Raw genomic sequence first — 23,184 nt, forward strand, 5'->3', positions numbered from 1 at the left:
TTTGGACTGTTACACTCTTAAGTAAAAAGAGTTGCGCTCTGACTAATGACTATAGTTGTCCACCTAGTGATAAATGTTCGACCCTAATCATTGTTGCATGTAGCATCAATTCTTACTTGGTAGATGCCACTCAATCAATCATAACAAAACTAAATCCTAAACTCATCTTATTTTTAAATATTTATGAAAATTTTACCAAATGAAGCGTTGAGACCTAAACTATCACTTTCAGAGGTTATGATGCAGCACCTCTTTTATTATACCTCTGGATAGTGACACCAATGTTGCTCAATTATTTTTTTCAGGGTTCTTTTTATCTATATGCAGGCAATGTATTTGGGAATAATGCTTTGCCACTTATCATGGCTTTTGCAAATTCTTCCTAAACACAATATCAACTATTATATCAAAATGATTAATTCATCTTCCACATATAGACTTTATACCATCATTGGAAACTATTTAGTTTAGGCAAAGTTGAGGTAAAATCTCTTGAAGTTAATTCAACCAATAACACTTTCATGTGGGGTGGTGTATGGTAACACTTCAAATTGTAGGTGAAACTTTTTTACTAAAATCTTGTTATGCTTTCTAGATTATACCAGATAAATTTAGTAGAAGATATAGCTTATAGCACATGTAGTGAATAGTCTCGGAAAAGGATAACGTGTTGTTAAAACAATCAAATTAATACTATTTTTCTAACCGTTATAGTATTCTTAAGTAACTAGTTAAAATGATTAGTATGGGTAACCCAAATTCATCTCTCCAAAAACTCATAATTGATTTCTAATAAATTATTTTTTACACTAAAAAGTTTAGTCAAAATAAATTAATAAAAATAACGAAAGAAAATAAAGATAATAAATTTGAAATAATAAAATAAAATAAAGAAACAAATTTCAAAAAGAAAAAAGGATTTAAACAATAAAATGAAAACAGGTTGATTCCACAAGTAAAATTTATCTAAAGTAAATTATGGATTAATTCTTATTAAGATTTTCACCTTTAATCAAAACACATTCTCCATTATTAGCAAAAACATTCTCAAAGTACATTTTCAATTATTGATTAAAGTTTTCATTTTTAATCAAAGTAAATATATGGTCGCACTAGTGGCTCGGATCACGCTTGTCATGAGATAATGAGATGATAGAAGCTGAGATGAGAGTATGAGAGTCTGAGAAGAGAAGAAATGAGAATGTGTTGCACTTGCACAACAAAGCACATGTTTATTTATTTTTTAACAAAACGGGCCACGGCCTAGCCCGACTTGAGTCGTGGGCTGGCCTACAAGTTGACGAGTTGGGACGGGTCGAGTTGATGCAGGTTGGTGGATTAATTTCTCTGTCCCGACCAGACCCTTTTGGGTAGGCTAGCACGGGCTAGTCGGTTTGGCCTGACTTATTTTGTCATCTCTAAATATATGTATTAAATTGAAAATAACTACTGTCAAGTGATAATAAAACTGACACGTGGCATGACCATGATCTAGCACATGATAGTTTATGTTTTAAAAAAAATTGAAAATTTCATAAATTAACACGTGACATGTATGAACACAACGATAACATCACTTAATAGAAAGATCAAATTTGTCTATTTTAAAGAATATAGGATGACTAAATTAAACAAAAAAAAAAGGAGATGAAATTGAACAAATACAATGACCAAATGTGTAATTAAGCCTAAAAAAAATTTATACTAAACATTAATGTTCATTTTGACATCTCTAAGACATGACTAAACTCTTGTAGTTCAACATTCGATTCTTTTGACATCTAAAGACTCGATTAAGTTCTTGTAGTTCAACATTTAATTTTTTTATGAAAATTGCATATTATGTGCACTGCTTCAAAGTTTAACTATCATTATTTGTGTTGTTTGAGACTTTGAAATAAAATCACATTGCACTGTTATAATTACAATGAAAAAGCAACTTAAAAAAATCGAGAACAACACAATTACTAAACCACTACAATATCATGAAAGTGGGTTCATCTCAGCTGACATCGAAGCATGAATATGTCAAACGGTGTAAACAAATCAAATGTTTGCATAAAACACATTTGACACATCAAGCAAATTTAATATAATTGGATTAAAAGTACTATATTCATTAAATTTTAAACTTTTGGACCAAAATATATACAAATTTCGGATAGGATGAATTCCAATTTTACATCAAAGGTTATTCAACCCACAAAAAAAAGTATAGAATGGATAAGTTTATCGGTCTAGGGAAGTGTATAGTTCATGTTCTAACACAGGTTTGGTAGAAACACATTATACTTAACACATTGATGATTAAAATTCATCAAAAACTTCAAAAATCAAGAAAGGGTCGTTAAGTGAGCTGTGACATCTGCCAAATCTGGTGAGTTTTAATAAATTTCAAGCAGCAAGAGTGAGTTGGTTTAAAAGAATATGTGAAAGAGTGTGATCCTGGTATTGATGTGTATCTGCATGGATTCAAAGAGAATATGCAACTCCAAGCACTTAAAGACAAGTGTTCCACTCCAGTGGTTACAAATGTCCTAAATGATATGCAATTATAAAGGAACCAAAGTACACTCACTAGTCACTACTCTTTTGTCTTGTCATATGGTCCCACCAACTTAGGATTCGTCAAGGCAAAGCCGGCAGCATGAATACTTCTACATCCTCTCTTTTTTCTCAAGTTTATTCTCTATTGGTCACATAAGCACCAAACTTACCAGACAAGACAAAACAGAATGTGTTCTTATTCTGTTCCTTTCTTTCATAAAATAAAATCAAAGGACTTCAAGAAAAGCATCTCTCCATTATAATTCCTTTTCTTCAATGTATCTGCAACATATCTATTTCAAGCTTTTCTAGTTACAACATCACTGTTTTCTACAGTTTCCAAGTATCACTAATTTTACATTTTAATCTCTCTCTAGTTTCTACCAAACAGATTTTGTTTACTTTCCTATTCAAAGACAATATTTGATGAAGAAAATCTTTTTATTGGAAAATAGTATATCCTCTTACATACACCGAAAATGTATATAGAATTTTATATTTGTTTGACCAGTGTTGAAATCTCCACATCGACTAGATATAAGACCAATTTACAATATACAGTGCAAGTCTCACCTCATAAATTGGTTTTGTTAGGTTGAGTTAGTCTTATATTTTATTTTTTAACATGGTATTAAAACAAGTTTGTTCATTTTTAGAATAAATACTTTAAAATTCTTCCCTCTCATGTTTTCTTATTGGTTCACACTAACCATATACTGAACTTAAACTCCTTTTATTTTCAAATGAAACATAATATTCTCGGTTGATGTATTACTTTATATTAAAGAAGTCACAGGTGATTTGGTTTCCTCAGCTACAATCTCCAATGTAGATTAAATTCAGCAAATTTTCATTGGCATTATTGAAGAAATTGCTTATAGATAAATTCGTGTACTATAAATTGTCTCAATTACCTATGCTAGTGAAAAGGACTAAGGAGTTGGAAGCCAAGAATATTTCTTGAAAAACATAGGGGAAGAAGTGTGGTTTCTGATGCTTTCAAGGAAAAAGGAAAAGTTGATTCTATAATTCAAGTCACAGAATTCTTCTCTAAACTTTTGGAATATGATTCCTGCATTTGCCAGTGGGACAAAAACAAATGCAGGTGCACACTGATATAAATTGATGGGTCAATTTCTATACCAAATGCAACGTGTGAGGTGAGGTGTCACAGAAAGTATAATGCACACAATTCCAATGGACAAGTGCTTTCTTCAAATCAAAAGTAGAACTGAAGAGAGCCCACAAAGAAGAAAGTAAGAAGAATGACATCTCTTTTCAAGTAGCTACGAAATATATTGGATCAAGTTCAGTTTTTGAGTTGCTTCTGTCCAAGATTCTATGCCTCACAAGGCCACTTTCCTAAGGCCATTTTCTTTATAAGGACATCATTGAGTACAACCAAGGCTTGTGAAGATCTTGTCAAGGAGAAAAAAGACATGCAAGAGCAGTTGTAGAAACTTTCACATATTTTAGTTCAAACACCAAAGAAGTGCTCTTCAAAATTACAGGAAAATCATATTCACTTTATTTATAGGGTTTTGCTGTTTGGATCCTGGGTGTTACTTGACAGGTAAATATATGATTTTGTACGTAGTAAAATATTGAGGGAAACCCTTTGTGAAACAGTACAGTTTTTGCCTTGTCAAAGTTTTAAGTTAGAGTCTAGTTGGTTGCCCTTTGAATATTTTCTTGTGCTTCTATATAGAGTAACAAGATCATTTTTTTTTGGCTTGAAAGATAATGTACTATCAGCAGCAGCAGCAGCAGCAACAAGCAAGAAACATGCATGCTTTAAGGATGCACAGCCCCACTGAGAGGCATATGATGATGCAAGGAGGCAATGGTGCTGGTGATTCAGGACTTGTTCTTTCAACTGATGCTAAGCCTAGACTAAAATGGACACCAGATCTTCATGAACGGTTCATAGAAGCAGTTAATCAACTTGGAGGAGCAGACAGTGAGTCAATGAAAATCATGAACAGATTTTGAATCAGAAATCTATAATTTTTAAGCTTATATTGATTGCTCTTGCTTTGCAGAAGCCACACCCAAAACAGTTTTGAAACTGATGGGGATTCCTGGGCTTACTCTCTACCACTTAAAGAGTCATCTACAGGTAACATGTCATTCCAATTACCAGAATAATTAAGATAATTTTTATTTAGTTTTTGTGATGTCACTTGCTCCGGTATATCCAATAGTCCCACATGATTTAGGAGTCGAAGCCAAAGATAATTTAAATACACATTCTTCTTCCAACCGATGCGTATTTTAAAAACAAAATCGTGATAGAATTTCAGATTCTAGTACAATTATGATAATCTTATATACAAACACTGAAATTCAGATAGTGAAAGAAAGAAAACACCTAGACAAATCTGCTACTTATATTGCAGCAGAACTTGCTCACGCATTTACTAGGAAAACAGAGTTGAAATGATTTGTATTCATTATCTTGTTAGTGCATATGTATTTGTGTTTAGTTATTAATTTCTCTTTCTCCTTGGCAGAAGTACAGAATCAGTAAAAATATGCATGGACAAACCAATACTGGCAACAATAAAATTGGTGAGAGAACTTCTCTTTTGATGTGTTTTCCATGTATTTTTAATTGAATATTATGAACTACACAGGACCTATCTTTTACTAATCATATAATTTGAAAATGAATTTATCTTATTGGCATCAACCACAGAAGCAACAGGCAGAATCTCAGAAGCAAGTGGAATTCAAATGAAACATTTAAGCATAGGCCTACAGACAAACAAGTAAGAAAACTTTCTAGTTTCCATCATTATGTTGTCATCAAGTTTCCAATGAGAAGCAACACTAACAATAATAAATCCTCAATCCAGAAATTCAGAAATAAATGATGCGTTACAGATGCAAATCGAAGTACAAAGAAGACTGCATGAACAGCTTGAGGTATAGAACATCTTTGAACTTCCAAATTTAATGTCCATTGATAAATTAGGAAACAAGCCAGAAAACATTTGCAATGGTCACTTGTACTTTGAATGGAAGATTTTAAGCAAAAGTAAAATATAATACATACACAATAAAATTTGTTAGAAATCGAAGTGAGTTTAAGTCTCATATCGGGTAAAAATAAAAAAGTTGAGCAAGATATAAGGTAGAAGACCTATAAATCCATTAAATCCATTATCTTAAAGTTTTGGGTCGAAATTTGTGTCAATCCCTTACCTGCATAGACTCGGTAGTGACAAATAATCTTTCTAGATAAACAACTCTCTAGTCTTACTACTTGCTGTAAAAAACTTTGAGTAGTACATGAATTATTTATAGGTTCTTCTCATTGTTGTTGTATCTCCTCAATGAATTGTCTCCACATTAGACCCATCAAAATTCATGAATCTGAACAGTAATTTTTGTGTTATTCAATTTAGAATGGTAACAGTAATTTCATCTGAACCAGTGTTAGAAAACTTATTGTTTGAGTCTTGTATATCTATTCACTGGTCTAAAAACATTTAGTAGAAGCTCAAGTATTTCACAGTTTTGTTTTCAGAATCCAAAATTTGTCTGTTTCCAAGATACATTGGAGTTTGCAAATTGTTTCTGTTCTGATTCTTTTTCTTCACTCTTTAAGCAGGTACAGCGACACTTGCAGCTAAGGATAGAGGCACAAGGGAAGTACCTTCAGGCAGTGTTGGAAAAGGCACAAGAAACACTAGGAAGACAAAATATAGGTGCAGAGGGTGTTGAAGCTGCCAAAGTTCAATTATCAGAACTGGCATCAAGAGTATCCTCTCAGAGTCTTGACACAAAATTTTCAGAACTGAAAGAACTTCAGGTCCTGTGGCCTCAGCAAACACAAGAGTGTTCAATGGGGAGTTTCTTGACCTATAGTGAGGAATCACAAAGAGACAGAGAAACACATAACATGAGCCTGAATCTGATAGCCTACAATGGCCCTCCATTTTCAGTTTCAAAAGATTGTGTGGAAGAGTCAATGCAGTTAAAGCCTGATCTCACATTGAGTGAAGATATGAAGCAGAATATGATGTTTGTTTCCTCATCAAGTGATGGTAAAGTAGTGAAGGGAGATTTTTTACAAGAAAGGCCTTCAAGCCTCTTATCCATGAATGTTGGAGTTGTAGAAGAGGAAAAATTTGGGAGAACAACTCTTTCAGAAACTGGGAGAATGGCAATTAAATTGAACAACCATGAGAAGATTTCTTCAGATTATAGACTTCCAAACTTTGAAGTGAAACTGGACCTGAATTCCCATGATGATAATGATGCTTCTTCTCACTGCCAACAATTTGATTTGAATGGTTTCAGCTGGAATTGCTAGGACTTTTAGTATGTAACATTTGGACATGAAAGGCTAAGAAGATTTCATGATGAGTTCCTACCCCATATGAGTTTTCACTTTTGGGGAGAGTAACTTGCAACTAGTTTTTGGCACATGCCAATTACAACCCTTTGACAATAACTGAGATGAATAGAATAATTTGCTATATTAAAAAAAACTGCATGTAGAATTACTTATGTACACTACTACATTCATCAAACAAAAGCAACTAGAGTATACATTATCACCCTTTACTTGTATGATCTTAATTTAAGAGTTTTGTTTAAGGAATTTTGTATCCTTGCACGAATAGGTTAACTTTTTCGTAACAATGGTATCAGAATCTTGTAACAAATCCAATGTCTCGAGTTTGAGCTATTTCTTTATCACCAAGATTAACTTAGATGGGATTGCGTTGGAATAAAATGGTGACAATTAAACTTTTTTTTGTTCTTACTGTTTTCTCAAAACAATTATTTAGTTTCATAACTTTTATCTGTCACCAGCTTTCTTTTGTAGCCTCTTTTAGTTGTTGAATTTCATTTTCTTTTTCTCTCGTTTTAGTCTTGAATCTTGTGATTATTCCTTGATTGTTGGATACACTTCTTAGGTCTTGATCCCTGTTGTGTTAATCTTGGGGAGCAAAACGGATATTAGGTTGCACTAGAGGTGCAAGTCATGAGAAAAAATTTCTCTTATATTTCTGATAAACTTCATGTTTTTTCTTTATCAGCAAAGTACTGATAAACTTTTCTAATTACATATAAGAGAGAATGATCATTTTCGAGGATTTTCACCAACAATTAAAAAACAAAATAAAAATGTAGAAATGTAAAAGGAGATAGGAAAATGAACAAAAAACTACAAGAATGACTAATAAATGCTCAACCTAGAGAAAAACTCAAAACATAATCTTCTATTTCAAAATAGTCTAAACTTCTTAAAAAGGTGTCAACAAAACCTATTTATATTAAGACTATTAAACTCATGATAAGCATCTAATTAGTTGAATAACAAATAATGTTCAAATAAAATTTCTAATTACATTCACAAAGAAACAAATATAAATGCCCAATACAAAAATACACAATTTCTATTGTAAAATCCTCTATTTCTGCCCTAAAATTTAAAGGGGCCTAGCCCTATCTGTTGGGCCTAAGGACTGGCCCATAGGGTGTCCAAAGCCCCTAAGGCAGCCTAATCCCTCTCATTTCTGCCATTCTTGGGAAAATAGTACCTTACTCTCTCCCTTTCCCCATCAACAGAAGCTCTGCTAGGGTTTGGTTCCCTTTTGTTCGTCTTAGCTCAAAAGCTCACCTCGTCTCACGTAAGTTGGTCCTTGAACCATACTCCCTCCTTTCTAAGTTTGTTTTTGTGGTTTCTGTTAGGGTTCACCGTAGTAACCCTGTTATTCACTCTGTGCCGCTGTTCGAGTTCGTAAACCTGCTGTTGGAGCTGTTGGGTTCATTGGCTTAAGGGTCACAGTCTGTTATTAGCCTCTTTCCAGGTAAGGGAAGCTAGATCCTTTTGTATATTCCGTGAGATTTACTTGTTGTACGTTTATTTCATGATTAACTAGACTGTGTGTGAATATGAGTTGTTGGAATACATGTTTGCACTGTTTAGGGCGTGTTTGGGTGACTGTTGCACGAGAGAATAGTGGTGAGCACTGGTTTTCTCGCCCAAGCGAGCATGTCTCGCCTAGGTGAGATTAACAGAGGCTTGCTCAGGCCATTTCATGCGAGTTGTCGCTCAAGCGACTAACCAGGCTTTGAGCGAGCGAGTGTCTCGCTCAAGCGACTAACCACGCTTTGAGCGAGCGAGTGTCTCGCTCAAGCGACGCTCAAGCGACGCTCAAGCGAGGGAAGTCTCGCCTAAGTGAGAAGGAGCTGAAGGCCACTATTCCTAATGTCGAGCTCTCACCTAGGCGAAAGGAGCTCGCCTGAGCGAGGCCTTTCTGCCTAAGCGAGAAGCTGAGCGAGAATGCGACCTGTTTGGTTGTTTCTTGGTTCTGAATTGTTGGCTCTATGTTTGTGTTGATCTTGCTCTTAAAGTATGAATTGGGTGATTATGTATGAATGAGATAATCTATAGTTTGTAATAGATGAGTTCAATATGATTTGGGCATTTACATGTATGGTTGGTTTCATGGATTGAATACGATGAGTTGGGTATGGATTTGATATGAGATATGGAAAGATTCATGGATAAGAAAGGATGACTCTTGACATGGTATCGACATAAGGTACAATTCTATATTCGTAGTTTGGGAAGGATGAGTTATTATTGATTCAACATGGAATATGGATGAGGAATGGGTACAAAGGTTGGCATGAGATTTAAATGCATGATTAATATTATTTGGTTGTTTGAATATATGTGGTATGTGGTCAGTACGTAAATCCATAAGTCTCTAAGTGAGACTTTCGGGTCGTGCTTCAGTGGTCAGGACGTAATTCCATGACCCTTGTTAGTGGGAGTCCATGGTGGTGGCCCATCTATATAACTTGGTAAGGATTCAAGGTAAGGATTGCATCCTGACACTCGAAGGAGTCATTTAGTCTCACTTAGAGCGGACTGACTCTTGTGGTGAGAGTAGCAGGAGGCCTGAAACTCATTAAGGGCTAACCTTGTGCGTGAGGGAAATTGATTCATTGTAACACTTGTAACACATAGCTCGGGGGTGAGCAGCTCGGGGGTGAGCAGAGGTATCCACCACAAGTGCAAGCATCCGCTGAATCTGATCAGGTTATATGTATTCGGATGAGTTGAGTCGAGTCTTAGTGTATTCATTGAAAGGTTATAAAATGCTTGGATGATATATGTATATGGGACTGTGAAGGTATATTTGATTGCATGATAAAAATCTTGTTGGCTCTAGCTTACCTTTTGCTTGTTTGATTGCTTTGTATGTTGTTCTTCTACTTTTATGATGATCATCAATTTATTGATAGGAGCAGATGCGAGAGGTACTCGTGGTCAACAGAGAGATGATTCCGCTGCCTAGTCTTCTCGGGCTAGACTTCTTGTCCTTCTTGGGACTTTTTTTAGGGCTACGGCCCATGTACTTGCCCGTCTTTAAATTTCTACTTAATTCTAGTAAACTTGATAACTTGTTTCTTTTTGGGCATCATGGTGTGCCTTGGATTGTAAGGAGTTAGGTTTAAGATTCCAAGACTGCGTTACTACTTTATTCAGTGTGACGTTTCTTTAATTATGCTTATCGATTAAATGGGACGTTACATCTATTCTAGTTGTGATTTGCTTGAAAAGTACTTGATATAATAATTGTCTTTTAAGTTTTTGAGATTAATTGTGTAGTCGGGAAAAATTTTTAAGTTACAATAAGATATAGAAATAATTACAAGTGTGATGTCGTAAAATGCTATAAATCTTTTTTTGTAATCATTACTTTAGAGATATTGATATTTGTATATAGATATTTCTGTAGTATTTCAATTATTCCATTCATTGTGTTTGGATGAAATAATTTAGAAGGGTATTTAATTTATTTGAAGAATTTAAAAACTTTTATACAAAAAATATATATTTGGATAAAGTATTTAGAAAGAAATAAAATTTTGGAAGCTATTTCAAATTAATAAAGTAGAAGGATTTTAAATAATCTAAAATTATAAATAATTTGAAATTTCACTCATTTTTACTCCATCCTCACCTTACTTACGAAGCTCGAAATAAGTTCGCTTAGAAGAGTCTACTTGTACTAAAGGCTTAGTTGAGTCGGCTTGGGCTAAAGGATCAATCGAGTTGGCCCGGGTGGAAAGTTGATTCAGTCTGACCCAGAGTTCAAAGCTAGAAGGTTCAAGTTGAAGGTTGAGATGGGTCGGTCCGAGCCGAAGGTCAAAACAGGTCGACTTAGACCCATGGTTGAGGCAAGTCAGTTGGAGTTGAGATGAGTCAGCATAGGCTAAAGGTCGAGCTAATTTGGCCTAGACCAAAGGTCAAGCTAATTCAACCTGGCTCGAAGGTCAAGATGGGTCGGCATGGGCCGAAGGTAGAGACAAATTGATCCAAGCCTAAGGTTGTGACAAGTTAATTTAGGCCGAAGGTCGAGACAAGTCGACCCAAACTACAAGATGAAGGTCGAGTCAAGTCAACTTAGGCCGATGGTCGGGTCGAGTCGGCTTAGACCGAAGGTCGAGACGAGTAAACCTAGGCCGAAGGTCGAGACGAGTCAACCTAGGTCGAAGGTCGAGACGAGTCAACCTAGGTCGAAGGTCGAGTCGAGTCAACTCGAGACGAAGGTCGAGTCGATTTAGGCTGGGTTGAAAGTCGAATCAAGTTGGCTTAAGTCGAAGGTGGAATCATTCGACCTGGACCAAAGGTCGAGTCATTCGACCTAGACCAAAGGTCGAGTCATTCGACCTAGACCAAAAGTCGAGTCATTCAACCCGAGTCAAAGGTCGAGCAAGTTGACTCGGGCCGAAGATCAAGACAAGTCAACTTGGGTCGAAGGACAAGACGAATCAATTAGGCCAAAGGTTAAGAAAAGTCAATTGTGACCAATGGTTGAGATAACTTTGTTGGGTTTAAGGTCAGGGATTAGTCAGTCGGGCCAAAGGTTGGGACAAGTTAGCCTAACTCGAAGGTTGAGACAAGTGGTCCCTAGTCGAAGGTTAAGCTAAATCAATTCGAACGGAAGGATAGAGTTGAGTAATCCAAATATTTTTAAAATATAATTTTTATCTTAAAAGAGAAATTAAATTATTTTATACAAACAAGAAAATTAAAATCTGCGATATTTCAATTACTCTATCCAAAAGAGACTATTTAAGAAATAAAGACAATTCAATTGTAAGTAATTCAAATATTAATGTATTTCAATTTATTGAAATTCAAAATTCCTAATCCAAACACAATGTAAGATCTCTTTTAAGAAATGAACTAGAAAATAATGGGTTGTTCGATGGCACTGCGATAACGAATAAAACAATAGACCCAACAAACAATAAATTTCGTTATGATGGAAACTAGCTCATACTTTTGATACTCTAAACATAACTTAATCTTACAAAACACCGACTTGTAATAGTAGAAAATAGGTATAAAATACTTTTTATTTTCAAAACTATTTAATCTTATTATTTCAAAATAAAATTTTCAAAAATTCATTTCATAAACCGTTAATGTTGATATTTTTACATTACTAAATACTTTTTTAAAAGTATTATAAAAGTCAATATCTTATCATTTATTAGTATATATGGTATTATATAAAATACCTTTTATACTCTAATTTTATTCCAAAACAATTATTTTAAATAAAAGAATTAAATATAAACAAAATTCTTTTTTTAAAACGTTTTGTTTCCAATTTTACTTTTTAAGTAATTTTTTTAAATTAAAATAGCTTTTTCATAGCAATTTTAGTATTAATGCCTCTTTTTTCAAAAACTTTTTCTTCAATTTGACTGTTTTTTTAAACTTAACTATTTTTTAAACTAATAACTATGTACAAAAAAATTATAAAAATTATGTATATTTAATTTTATAATTAAGATATAATAATTTAATTCCTTTTTATTATCATAAAGAAACGAGATTTACCATTATATATATATATATATATATATATATATATATATATATATATATATATATATATATATATAACAAGATTTACCATTATTTATCTTTTAAATAATTTTTCTATTTAACATTTTTTTTATTTTTTGATTAAAATAATTATTTATTACTTTTGTTATTATAAAAAAAGTTAACATAGATGTACATATGCTTTTACTAATATATATAATTTAGAATATACATATATATATATATATATACATATAGATATTTATTTATAACTATTTGTATCTCGGTAGATATCTATTTATCATTATTTATAACAGTTATTTGGATGTGCATATTTCATGGTTAATTTTATCTTTATTGTTTTATTTTGAAACTAAAAGGCCCACTTTCTACTTTGTCCTAAATTGTAAAAAGTTGTCCTAAAATCGTTTGAGCCTAGGGCTGGTCCAAAGGGGGTCCAGACTTAATCTGCCCTAACACTCTCACTTTCACCCGTTTCACAGAAACACGTAATCTCTCTCAATCTTTCCAAAACAGCTATGTTAGGGTTTGCTCCTTCGTCCCGTTCAAGTTAGTTCGACTTCGTTCTTCCCTCACGTAAGTTGATTCGCTAACCACACTTTCCTTATTTCTGACTCTATTGACGTGAATCTAGCTAGGGTTCACCTTAGTAACCCGATTTGAATCTGTTCTGCCATATTTCCAGTTCGCGAATCTGCTCCGAGGTTTGTCGTATTCACTAGCTTGGGGGTCAGGGTTTTCTGCTAGCTATTTCTAGGTAAGGAAAGCTAGAACCCTTTTGTCTGGTGTGATTGTGGTTTGTACTATTTTTGGTTTCATGATTCTTGAGTTGTGTACTACTGTGGATGCCTGGATTGTCTGGTTATTTTATTTAGCATATGTATGTGGCTGATGCAGGTGCGAACAGTGGCGAGGGCTGATAATCTCGCCCAAGCGACCTTGCCTCGCCTAGGAGAGATGAGTAGAGACTCGCCCAGGTCTTTTGACGCAAGTGGTCGCTCAAGCGACCAACTCAGTTTTGAGCGAGCGAGCGTCTCGCTCAGGCGAGGGGAGTCTCACCTAATTAAGAATATGCAGAGGCCATTGTTCTTGTGTGTCGAGCTCTCGCCTAGGCGGAGGGAGCTCGCCTGAGCGAGAGACCCTCTCGCTTGTGCGAGACGTTTCAGCCTAAGCGAGGAGCTAGGCGAGAGTGCGTCCTGGTTTGATATTTTCTCTGTTCTTGGATGCTTGGCATGGATTTGATTGGGTTATTATATAATGGCATGAGGTGAATGAATATGCATGAGTGGGAGGGTGTATGAGTTGTAAATGATGAACTTGGATAATTCTTGGCATGTAATGAACATGAAATGGTTGGTTATGAAAGTGGCATGGTATTGATATGAGAGAGGATTCTATATTCATGGATGGAGGATGATGAGTTGGTATGGTTTTGACCTGGAATATAAAAGGGGTTGGTTATAAAGGTTGACATGGGATGTATATGCATGATAAATATTACTTGGCTGTTTGAATATGATTGGTATGAGGTCAGTACGTAATTCTTTGAAATCTCTATGTGAGATTTCAAGGTCGTGCTTCAGTAGTCGGGACGTAATTCCATGGCCCCTGATAGTGGGAGTCCATGGTGGTGCCTCATCTATATAATTTGGTAAGGATTCAAGGTAAGGTTGCATCCTGACACTCTAAGGAGTCAGTTAGTCTCACATAGAGAGAACGAACTCTTGTGGTGAGAGTAGGAGGAGGCCTGAAACTCATTAAGGGCTGACCTTGTATGTGGGGGATTGAGACATTGTAACATTTGTAACACTTAGCTAGGGGGTGAGCAGGATAATCCACCGCAAGTGCAAGCATCCGTTGAATCCGACTAAATTATACGTATCCGGATGAGTCGTGTCGAGTCTTAGTGTATTATTTGGAAGGTCATAACATGCTTGGATGATGTATGTATAATTGATTGTGAAAGTGTATCTAATTGCATGATAAAACTATTTTTCGCTCTAGCTTACCCTTCTGTTGTGTGTTGTATGTCTTGTATGTGTGGTTTTCCCCTTTTGTGATGATCATCAATTTATTGGTGTGAGCATATGCGAGAAACACCTGTGGTCAACAGGGAGGTGATGGTTCCGCTACGTAGTCCACCTGGGTTGGATCCTACTATTTGGGCTTTGTTATAGGACTATGGCCCATGTATTGGCTTATCCTTTAACTTTAAATTGAGTTATTGTTGAACCTTGTATCCTGTTATGTTTTGGCATCATAGTGTGCCTCGAATATTGTAAGGAGTAAGGTTTAAACTCCTAGACCGCGTTTCTATATTATTTTGTGTGATGCTTCCTTTAATTAGCTTTATTAATTAAATGAGGTGTTACATAAACTTTCTTTCTCTTTTTTTAAATTCAATAACTACCTCTAAAAAGAACTACTTACTTATTATTTATTTTATAATTACTTTCTATTTGGTTTATAAATTTATAAATAATTTATTTTTTATTATCATGAGATAAAATTTGATATTATATATATATATATATATATATATATATATATATATATATATATATAATATGTATTTTTACTAGTACATAGATAAATAGGTTGTTATCATTCTAAATCTTGCAGATTTGGAATCACTACAATTTAGATAGAAAAGCTATATAAGTAGCTAAATGGAAAAAAAAAGTGTTTAATATGATAGATTTTAGTTGGATAAAGTTTTATTTTGCTATTTTTATACTAGTTTAGTGCTTAATATATCATACAATAATAGTTTATAGTAGAAATACTCTTAAAAACCTTTTAGTAGATTTTTTTTTTAAAATACAAAATCAATATATTTGACTGAAAAACTATAATTTATAAAATTTTGTAAATAAAATCATTTAAACTTTAATGATAATATAAGTTTATCTTACTTTTACTCTATCATTTTTAAATACGTACACATAATATAATACTTGAACGTAAATTGTAGTAACATAAAGAACAATCTATGTACTTATTATAAAAACAAATTATTTAAATCATGACATCCATCTTACAAGGTGTGAAAATCTAATATTTGAAATTAAATTCAAATTAGGATGGATTATTATCGTAACATTAGAATAATCATAAATACATGTGAATAGTTAAAATTATGGTTATCATTTGTGAATATAACCTTGAGATAAGTAGATTATGTGACATTAACATTTTAAGGATTTTATCATAATCTTTTGTCTTTTATGCGAAAACCACGGTTACAAGATTTCTCCATATTTAGAAGGGACTCGTCTCACTTTTTCATTCCACTTAACTGTTTCAAACAAGTTTTGTAGCATCTTGTCCTGCCATGTACTTACACACATATTCCTTGTGCAAGTGTCAAAAAATGGTTCATAAAGGAACCCTTTTTCATGTTAATGTAAAGTTCTTATTTTTCGTGCATTACTTTTGTGATCATTTAGCAGGAACAACACGGTACATTGATATATGAGGAGGAATGGGTCTCAACTAAGCGAGAATATGCGTAAGTGCACTGTTTCCCTTTTCGAGCCATCACTTAGGCGAAGGGTGCGTTTGTGTTGTGGTTCTCTTTGTTTGGGAATGTTGGTCATATGTTTGGACTGATTATACATTTTAAAGCATGAATGGAGTGATTTTGTATGAGTAAGATGAATTATGGTTTGTGGCTTATGAGTTTAACATGAATTGAATATGATGAGTTGGGTGTGGATTTGATATTAGATATGGAATGGTTCATGGGTGAGAAATGATGAAATTTGGGTATGATCTTGGCATGTGATTTAAATGAAATGGTTGGTATTAAAGTGGCATGGTATTGGTATGAGAGGAAATTCTATATTCTTGGTTTGGGAAGAATGAGTTGGTATGGATTCCGCATGAGACATGAATGAGGATTGGTTACAGAGGTTGGCATGAGATTTATATGCATGATGAGTATTCCTTTATTGTTTGATTATGATTGGTCTATGGTCAGTACGTAATTCCGAGAGCCTCTAGGTGAGACCTCATGGTCGTGCTTCAGTAGTCGGGACCATGACCCCTGTTAGTGGGGATTCATGGTGGTGCCCCATTTATATAATTTGGTAAGGATTCAAGGTAAGGTTGCATCCTGACGCTCTGAGGAGTCAATTAGTCTCACTTAGAGCGGACTGACTCTTGTGGTGAGAGTAGCAAGAGGCCTGAAACTCATTAAGGGCTAACCTTGTGTGTGGGGATTGAGATATTGTAACACTTGTAACACTTAGCTCGGGGGTGAGCAGAGATATCCACCACAAGTGCATGCATCCGTTGAATCCGACTAGATTATATGTATCCGTATGAGTCAAGTCTGAGTCTAGTGTATTGCTTGGGGAGTCATAACATGTTTGGATGACATATACTGCTTGGACTGCGAAATGGCATGTGATTGTATGATCAACTGTTTTCTACTCTAGCTTACCCTTTGTTTGTTTGTTGTATGCTTTGTATGTATGGTTTTCTCTTTTTGAGAATATCATCAATTTATCAATTTGCTCCTTGGTGTATTTCTAAAAAGAATCCTTTTTTCTTCGAATCTTAGCAATTAATATCCTTTCGAAACAATATTTTTTTCTTCATTGGATTGGAATTGACTGTGAATTCTTTCGATTTCTTATTCGATTTATGTATTCTTTTTTCTCAATTAAAGAAGGCAAAGGCTAACTTCCGAAGTTTAAGTAAAAAAAAATGATAAAATACAATCTAGATTTATCTAGAAGCTCTATAACTTGTAATGAAGCTTATACTTGATAGAAAAGTTATTATCATATAGAGTTGACGAAAGAGATGAAGTTAAGTTCATTAAAGACGAAAAATGAAAAAAAAAAAAAAAGCATTCCCCTTCTATATCTTACATCTATGTGAGCAAATGCGAGAAACACCCATGGCCCACGGGGAGGTGAGGGTTCCACTGCGTAGCCCACCTGGGCTAGATTCTACTGTTTTGGGCCTTATTTGGGCTATGACCCATGTATTGGTTGCCCTTTAAATTTCTGTTTTATTACGTTAAATATTTGTATCTGGTTTAGTGTGACATAGTTATGTGACTTGGATAATTGTAAGGAATTATGTTTAAATTCCAAGATTGCGCTACTATATTATTTTGATGTAACACTTCCTTTAATTACGATTATTAATTAAATTGGGTGTTACAATTTAAATCATGACATCATCTTACAATGTGTGAAAATCTAATATTTGAAATTAAATTCAAATCAGGATTATTATCGTAGCATTAGAATTAATTTACCTAAAGACAATAAAGAGATCTTCAATTTGATATAATAAAAAAAAATCTAAATTTAAAGTATATCACAATTAAATCATAAATACATGTGAATAGTTAAAACTATAGTTATCATTTGTGAAGATAACCTTAAGATAAAGTAGATTATGTGACATTAACATTTTAAGGATTTTATCATAATCTTTTGTCTTCTCTGCGAAAACCAATGTTACAAGATTTCTCCATTGCCTACATATAGAAGGGACTCGTCTCACTTTTTCATTCCACTTAACTGTTTCAAATCTTCTTCCTGTTCTTCTTTTTGGTGAATTCAGATTCTTCTTGCTTCAAGCTTGAACATTGTGGAAGCCATTTACACGGTACATTATATTCGATTTAATTAATGATTGATCACATCACGTGTGAACTTTATGAGCATATTCGTTCTATTTCAAAGGTTTTAACCGTCAAAAGTTGATCGTGCATGATTATTTGTATAAGAAAGCACATCCATTTCAGGGACAAATTTGCTTTGGCTTCAAGCTAATTTGTCAAACAAGTTTTGTAGCATCTTGTCCTGCCATGTACTTACACACATATTCCTTCGTGTTAATGTAAAGTTCTTATTTTTGTGCATTAGGAACAACACACAACACGGTACATTGATATCTGAGGAGGGAATGGAAAAGGCGTTGGTGGGTGGAAGAATGGAGAAAAAGGGTGTGAAAGCAAAGACGAAGATTGTGTGCACTTTGGGACCATCAAGTAGGTCTGTGGAGATGCTGGAGAAGCTTCTCAAGGCAGGGATGAACGTGGCTCGCTTCAACTTCTCTCATGGTTCTCACTCTTATCACCAAGAAACCCTCGACAATCTCAGGAATGCAATGAGCAACACTGGCATTCTCTGTGCTGTCATGTTGGATACCAAGGTTTCAAAACTCTTTCACTTTTTACCTGCTTTTGCAAGTTACTTTGTTATATTGTTTTAAATCTCAACTTTTTGCATTTTGGTTACATTGGTGAAAGAATACAAATGAGTGATTTGTTCTTTTTGGGGATATTCTTTGACGTGGTTCATGGCATTGGTGGTGCTTCTTTGAGAGCTTCATTCTGTCACTGATGGTTTGAGAATGACTATTTGACATATTTGGTGTTTGTGTTTATGTTTGAAAAAAAATGGCAGGGTCCAGAGATCAGAACTGGGTTTTTGAAAGAAGGGAAACCTGTACAAATCCATAGAGGACAAGAAATCACAATCACAACTGATTACAGTATAAAGGGTGATGAGAAGATGATCAGCATGAGCTACAAGAAGTTGGCACACCATTTGAGTCCAGGGAGTAATGTTCTGTGTGCTGATGGGACAATCAGCTTCACTGTCTTGGAATGTGACAAGGAGAATGGTCTGGTTCGATGTCGGTGTGAAAATTCTGCAGCTTTGGGAGAGAGGAAGAATGTTAATCTTCCCGGAGTGGTTGTTGATCTTCCAACCTTGACAGAGAAGGACAAGGAGGACATTTTAGGGTGGGGAGTTCCTAATAAGATTGACATCATTGCTCTCTCTTTTGTTAGAAAAGGTTCAGACCTTGTGGAGGTCAGAAATCTACTTGGAGAGCATGCAAAAAACATACTTCTTATGTCCAAGGTATTCTTCCACCTTATTGTCAAATCATTAAATGAAATATGAATCTTTCTTCGGAGTTGCTAAATAAATGCAACAGGACTTGTTTCATCAGACAAAATCTTGTTTTTACCTTTCCCAAAATTACTTGTAGAAATGTCCTGTTGTTTTCACTTTGATTCCATTTTCAAAGATTCTCAAGTTACTTGAAAACAAGAAAAAAGGTTAAAGCAAAAAGCTCCTATCCTACATTGTTCAATCTCATGAATTGTACTTATCAGTCATCTTCTTGTCTTTGTCAGGTTGAAAATCAAGAGGGCATTGCTAATTTTGATGAGATACTTGCGAATTCAGACGCGTTCATGGTGGCAAGAGGTGACTTAGGAATGGAAATTCCAATAGAGAAAATCTTTCTTGCTCAGAAAGTAATGATTCACAAATCAAGCATACAAGGCAAGCCTGTGGTGACTGCCACCCAGATGTTAGAGTCGATGATCAAATCACCCCGGCCAACGCGAGCCGAGGCCACTGATGTTGCCAATGCAGTCCTTGATGGCACAGACTGTGTCATGCTTAGTGGGGAAACTGCTGCAGGAGCCTATCCAGACATTGCTGTCCAAACCATGGCTAGAATCTGTTCTGAAGCAGAAAATTTCATAGACTACGGTGATTTGTTCAAAAGAATTATGGAAACAGCTCCCACTCCAATGAGTCCTTTGGAGAGCATGGCATCAGCAGCAGTCAGAACTGCAAAGTGCATCAATGCTGCTCTAATCTTGGTGCTGACTAGAGGTGGAACCACTTCAAAACTTGTGGCCAAGTATAGACCCAGCATGCCTATTCTTTCTGTGGTAGTTCCTGAGATAACCACAGATTCTTTTGAATGGTTCTGTAGTGACGAAGGCCCTGCAAGGCATAGTCTTATCTACCGTGGCCTGATACCTGTTTTGGCCACTGGTTCTCTTGGAGCCTCCCAGACTGAGTCAACACAAGAAACCATAAAGTTTGCTCTTTCATATGCGAAGGAAAATGGCTTGTGCGCATCTGGAGACAGTATTGTGGCACTGCTCCGAGTTGAAACCTCTACTGTGATCAAGATAGTAGATGTTTCTTAACTGAAGACAAAAGTCTAGGACTAGGACTAGGACCAGGACTAGGACCAATACCTTGTTTTTTAGTTTGGTATTTTAGTTTTTAGGCTTGTTCTTACGCTCTTGTAGTTTAGTGTTCAGAGAACAGCTCTTTGTCTCTTTCTGATTTCATTAGAGGAAATCTCATGTGGGAATTAAACATTAATATATTGTTAGTCCTGTAATTTGAGCATTATTCAATTTACTATTTTATTTTATGAAAATCTAATTTAGATCCTGTCTTTTACAACAATTAATCTGGTCTCTGAATTTGACATCACCGCTATTTTGATTCTTGAATTTCACAGAACGGTCAATTTGATCCTTGATATTAGAAATCAAATTCAATGTATAAAACAATATGAGGGACCAAACTCATTGATTGATAATTGCTAAAGTCTGGGATCAAATTGACCAATGTACAACAATATTAGGGACCACATTGATTGATGTGAACCAAAGTTAAGAACTAAAATATCGGTTAGAGATCATGTACTAAAAGTAGTTTTTTTATTTTTCTTGTAGTTTTAAAAACTAATGTTATTGTTTTCTCTGGAATTAAACATTAACAGTGATACCATGTTCATTTTACCAGAAAATAGTACCGAAAAAATATTCATTTTTTGCAAATATTTACAAACATATGCGTATTTGAGTTGTACAAGAAAGTAAGACTAGGAAATCTAAAACATACATACAATTAGGAAGAGGATTTAAGAGGCATGACAGTGTCTTCTGATGAGAATGATGAAGACTAGATCCCAAAAGGGTTTAATAAACGGTTAACTGATGCAATTTTAGCCGGAGCATTAAGGTGTGTTAGCTCTCTGCAACTGTATAACAATCACAGTAACAGCTGCATCAATCGCATGTGTGCAATTTCCTACAAGGATAACAACAAAACTGCGACTTCAACCGCAAACACAAGAGAGTTTTGATCAGGGAGAAGGAAGAAAATTGCTGAATGATTGCAGCACAGGAAACCAGTTCCTCCTTCCATTTCTTGGTCTCTCTTCTCCAGCTCTGACTAGCTCACTGTTCTGATTATCAGTTCCATTTCCCACATTGGCTTCAACATTTGAATCCTCATATGGCATCTGAAACCTGCAAACAGGACAAGAACCATGAAGTTTGAGCCATGAGACAATGCAATCATCATGGAACATATGCTTGCATGGCATCTCCTTTGCTTCAGTCCCAGCCTCAACATCCTCCAAGCACACTGTGCACTGCAACTTCTCCTCACTAGTCACACTAGGCAATGCTTCAATTGCTGCCTTCTGTGCTGGAGGGTTCACACTAGCATACCCACCAGGACCAATCTGTGCCAAGTGTTGCAGCAACAAATCAAAGCCAGAACCTACCACAAGGTCATTCAGGGAGCTCCCAACAGCATTGTTCTCATTTGGACCACTTGTGTGGTTCATGTTAGGGCCTCTCACAATCAGTGCACCTTCATTGAATGGATCAATCACAAGAATGCTGCTACCATCCATGTTCCTATTGTCTTCAAGGTTTTCAAACTCAGACACCATCCTCACATGAAGTCCTCTGAAAAGATGCATCATGTAGGATGAAGTTCTTCTTCTTCTTCCAAGCACAAGCTCATTTTCCATCTGCTGCTCAACCTCTTCTTCCTCCCCCCTTGAGCTGCTTCCCCCATGTGGACCAATCCTTGCCAGAGAAGGACTGAAAGCACCCATCAAACCCAGAAAAATTGGGGCATAAAGTGAGAACACCCAAGCTGACCTCAAATCAATAACATCATTCTGGTCCCTTAGGTTCTCCATTACCTCAGAAAACTCTGTCTCGCAAAATGGGCATATGTTCTCAGTATCACTAATTGGGTTCACCATTTTAGAGCATATGTTGCACCAATGCACACCTTCCATCTCATTATTCTCCATCTCCCTTTAACATAACTTGTGCCAATCTTTTCCTTTTTTTTGTTTATCTAAATGTGCAGAAACAATAGCTTATCAAGAATAATACCATTCAACGAAGGTGCCTTCTTTTCAAAATTTAAACGTATTTGGTAATCTTCTCTTGCTACCTCATGCCATTTTCTGAAATCCCTTCACAGTTGAAGCACCTTCATCCGAGGAAGAGGAGAAGAATCTGAAAGAGACACACGTTATTGCAAAAGAACAAACAATCAAATATAAATAAGGGTTATGTGTGATTACCCCATTGGAAAATCAGTTACATAAAATAAAATGTGGTTGTCAACATACTAATCAAAAAGGTTATATTCATACCATTTTGATTTTTGAGTAGTGTGAAAGTGGATGAAGAATTAACATTCCATGGTGTAATGCCATCTTATACCTCTTGCAAATGTTCTTTTTTAGTTTTGGTTTGTTTTAGGTGGGAGGGTTACACCAATCATTTTTTGCTTTGTTATGGCTTTTTTAAGGTTAAATTAGAATTCAGTTTTTGCTTGATTTGCTTTTACTATGCAAAGCTATGTTCATTGGGAGGTAAATTTAGAATGTACTCTTTTTTAGCTTCATTATTACGTGTTCATTTCAATATGGGGTTTTCTAAATTTAATGAGAACGAATTTAGGAGAAAATTAACCTTTTATTAAAAACGCAATCTTCACATGAAGGATTTGCCTCCATGGATATAGAAGAGATATTTTAATGTGCTATTATGATACCGATTTAACTCATACTCTTAAACTCCATATAGGGATGTCAACGGGGCGGATAGGATACGGGTAGTAGCTCCCCCG

General features: G+C 35.1%; 3 protein-coding genes across 7 annotated transcripts; 2 read left to right on the forward strand and 1 right to left on the reverse strand.

The window, feature by feature from the left end:
• The first annotated feature begins 3,691 nt into the window (after positions 1-3,691).
• LOC114181113 (myb-related protein 2-like) lies at positions 3,692-7,155 on the forward strand. Of its 2 annotated transcripts, none has more exons than XM_028067465.2 (7): positions 3,692-4,120; positions 4,288-4,507; positions 4,590-4,666; positions 5,061-5,118; positions 5,246-5,318; positions 5,406-5,475; positions 6,161-7,155. In XM_028067465.2, the coding sequence occupies exons 2-7, from the start codon at positions 4,291-4,293 to the stop codon at positions 6,866-6,868; spliced, it is 1,203 nt and encodes a 400-aa protein (XP_027923266.1). In that variant the 5' UTR covers positions 3,692-4,120; positions 4,288-4,290; the 3' UTR covers positions 6,869-7,155. The 2 variants fall into 2 exon arrangements, with proteins under 2 accessions (XP_027923266.1, XP_027923267.1); XM_028067466.2 differs by having other exon boundaries at positions 6,164-7,155.
• A 10,796-nt stretch (positions 7,156-17,951) lies between these two features.
• LOC114181745 (pyruvate kinase, cytosolic isozyme-like) lies at positions 17,952-20,685 on the forward strand. 2 transcript variants are annotated; one of them, XM_028068290.2, is made up of 4 exons: positions 17,952-18,076; positions 18,337-18,625; positions 18,880-19,341; positions 19,620-20,685. In XM_028068290.2, the coding sequence occupies exons 2-4, from the start codon at positions 18,377-18,379 to the stop codon at positions 20,430-20,432; spliced, it is 1,524 nt and encodes a 507-aa protein (XP_027924091.1). In that variant the 5' UTR covers positions 17,952-18,076; positions 18,337-18,376; the 3' UTR covers positions 20,433-20,685. The 2 variants fall into 2 exon arrangements, with proteins under 2 accessions (XP_027924091.1, XP_027924090.1); XM_028068289.2 differs by lacking the exon at positions 17,952-18,076 and having other exon boundaries at positions 18,239-18,625.
• A 364-nt stretch (positions 20,686-21,049) lies between these two features.
• LOC114182622 (E3 ubiquitin-protein ligase SIRP1-like) lies at positions 21,050-22,769 on the reverse strand. Of its 3 annotated transcripts, XM_028069523.2 has the most exons (3): positions 22,634-22,743; positions 22,501-22,565; positions 21,050-22,401 (listed from the first exon to the last, which is right to left on the reverse strand). In XM_028069523.2, the coding sequence occupies exon 3, from the start codon at positions 22,352-22,354 to the stop codon at positions 21,386-21,388; it is 969 nt and encodes a 322-aa protein (XP_027925324.2). In that variant the 5' UTR covers positions 22,355-22,401; positions 22,501-22,565; positions 22,634-22,743; the 3' UTR covers positions 21,050-21,385. The 3 variants fall into 3 exon arrangements, with proteins under 3 accessions (XP_027925324.2, XP_085528543.1, XP_027925323.2); XM_085672417.1 differs by having other exon boundaries at positions 21,050-22,565; positions 22,706-22,769; XM_028069522.2 differs by having other exon boundaries at positions 21,050-22,565.
• Positions 22,770-23,184: the final 415 nt, after the last annotated feature.

Source organism: Vigna unguiculata, chromosome 4 (genome assembly GCF_037176805.1).
Source record: "Vigna unguiculata cultivar grain cowpea cultivar isolate G323 ecotype 2 chromosome 4, ASM3717680v1, whole genome shotgun sequence".
NCBI lineage: Eukaryota > Viridiplantae > Streptophyta > Magnoliopsida > Fabales > Fabaceae > Vigna > Vigna unguiculata.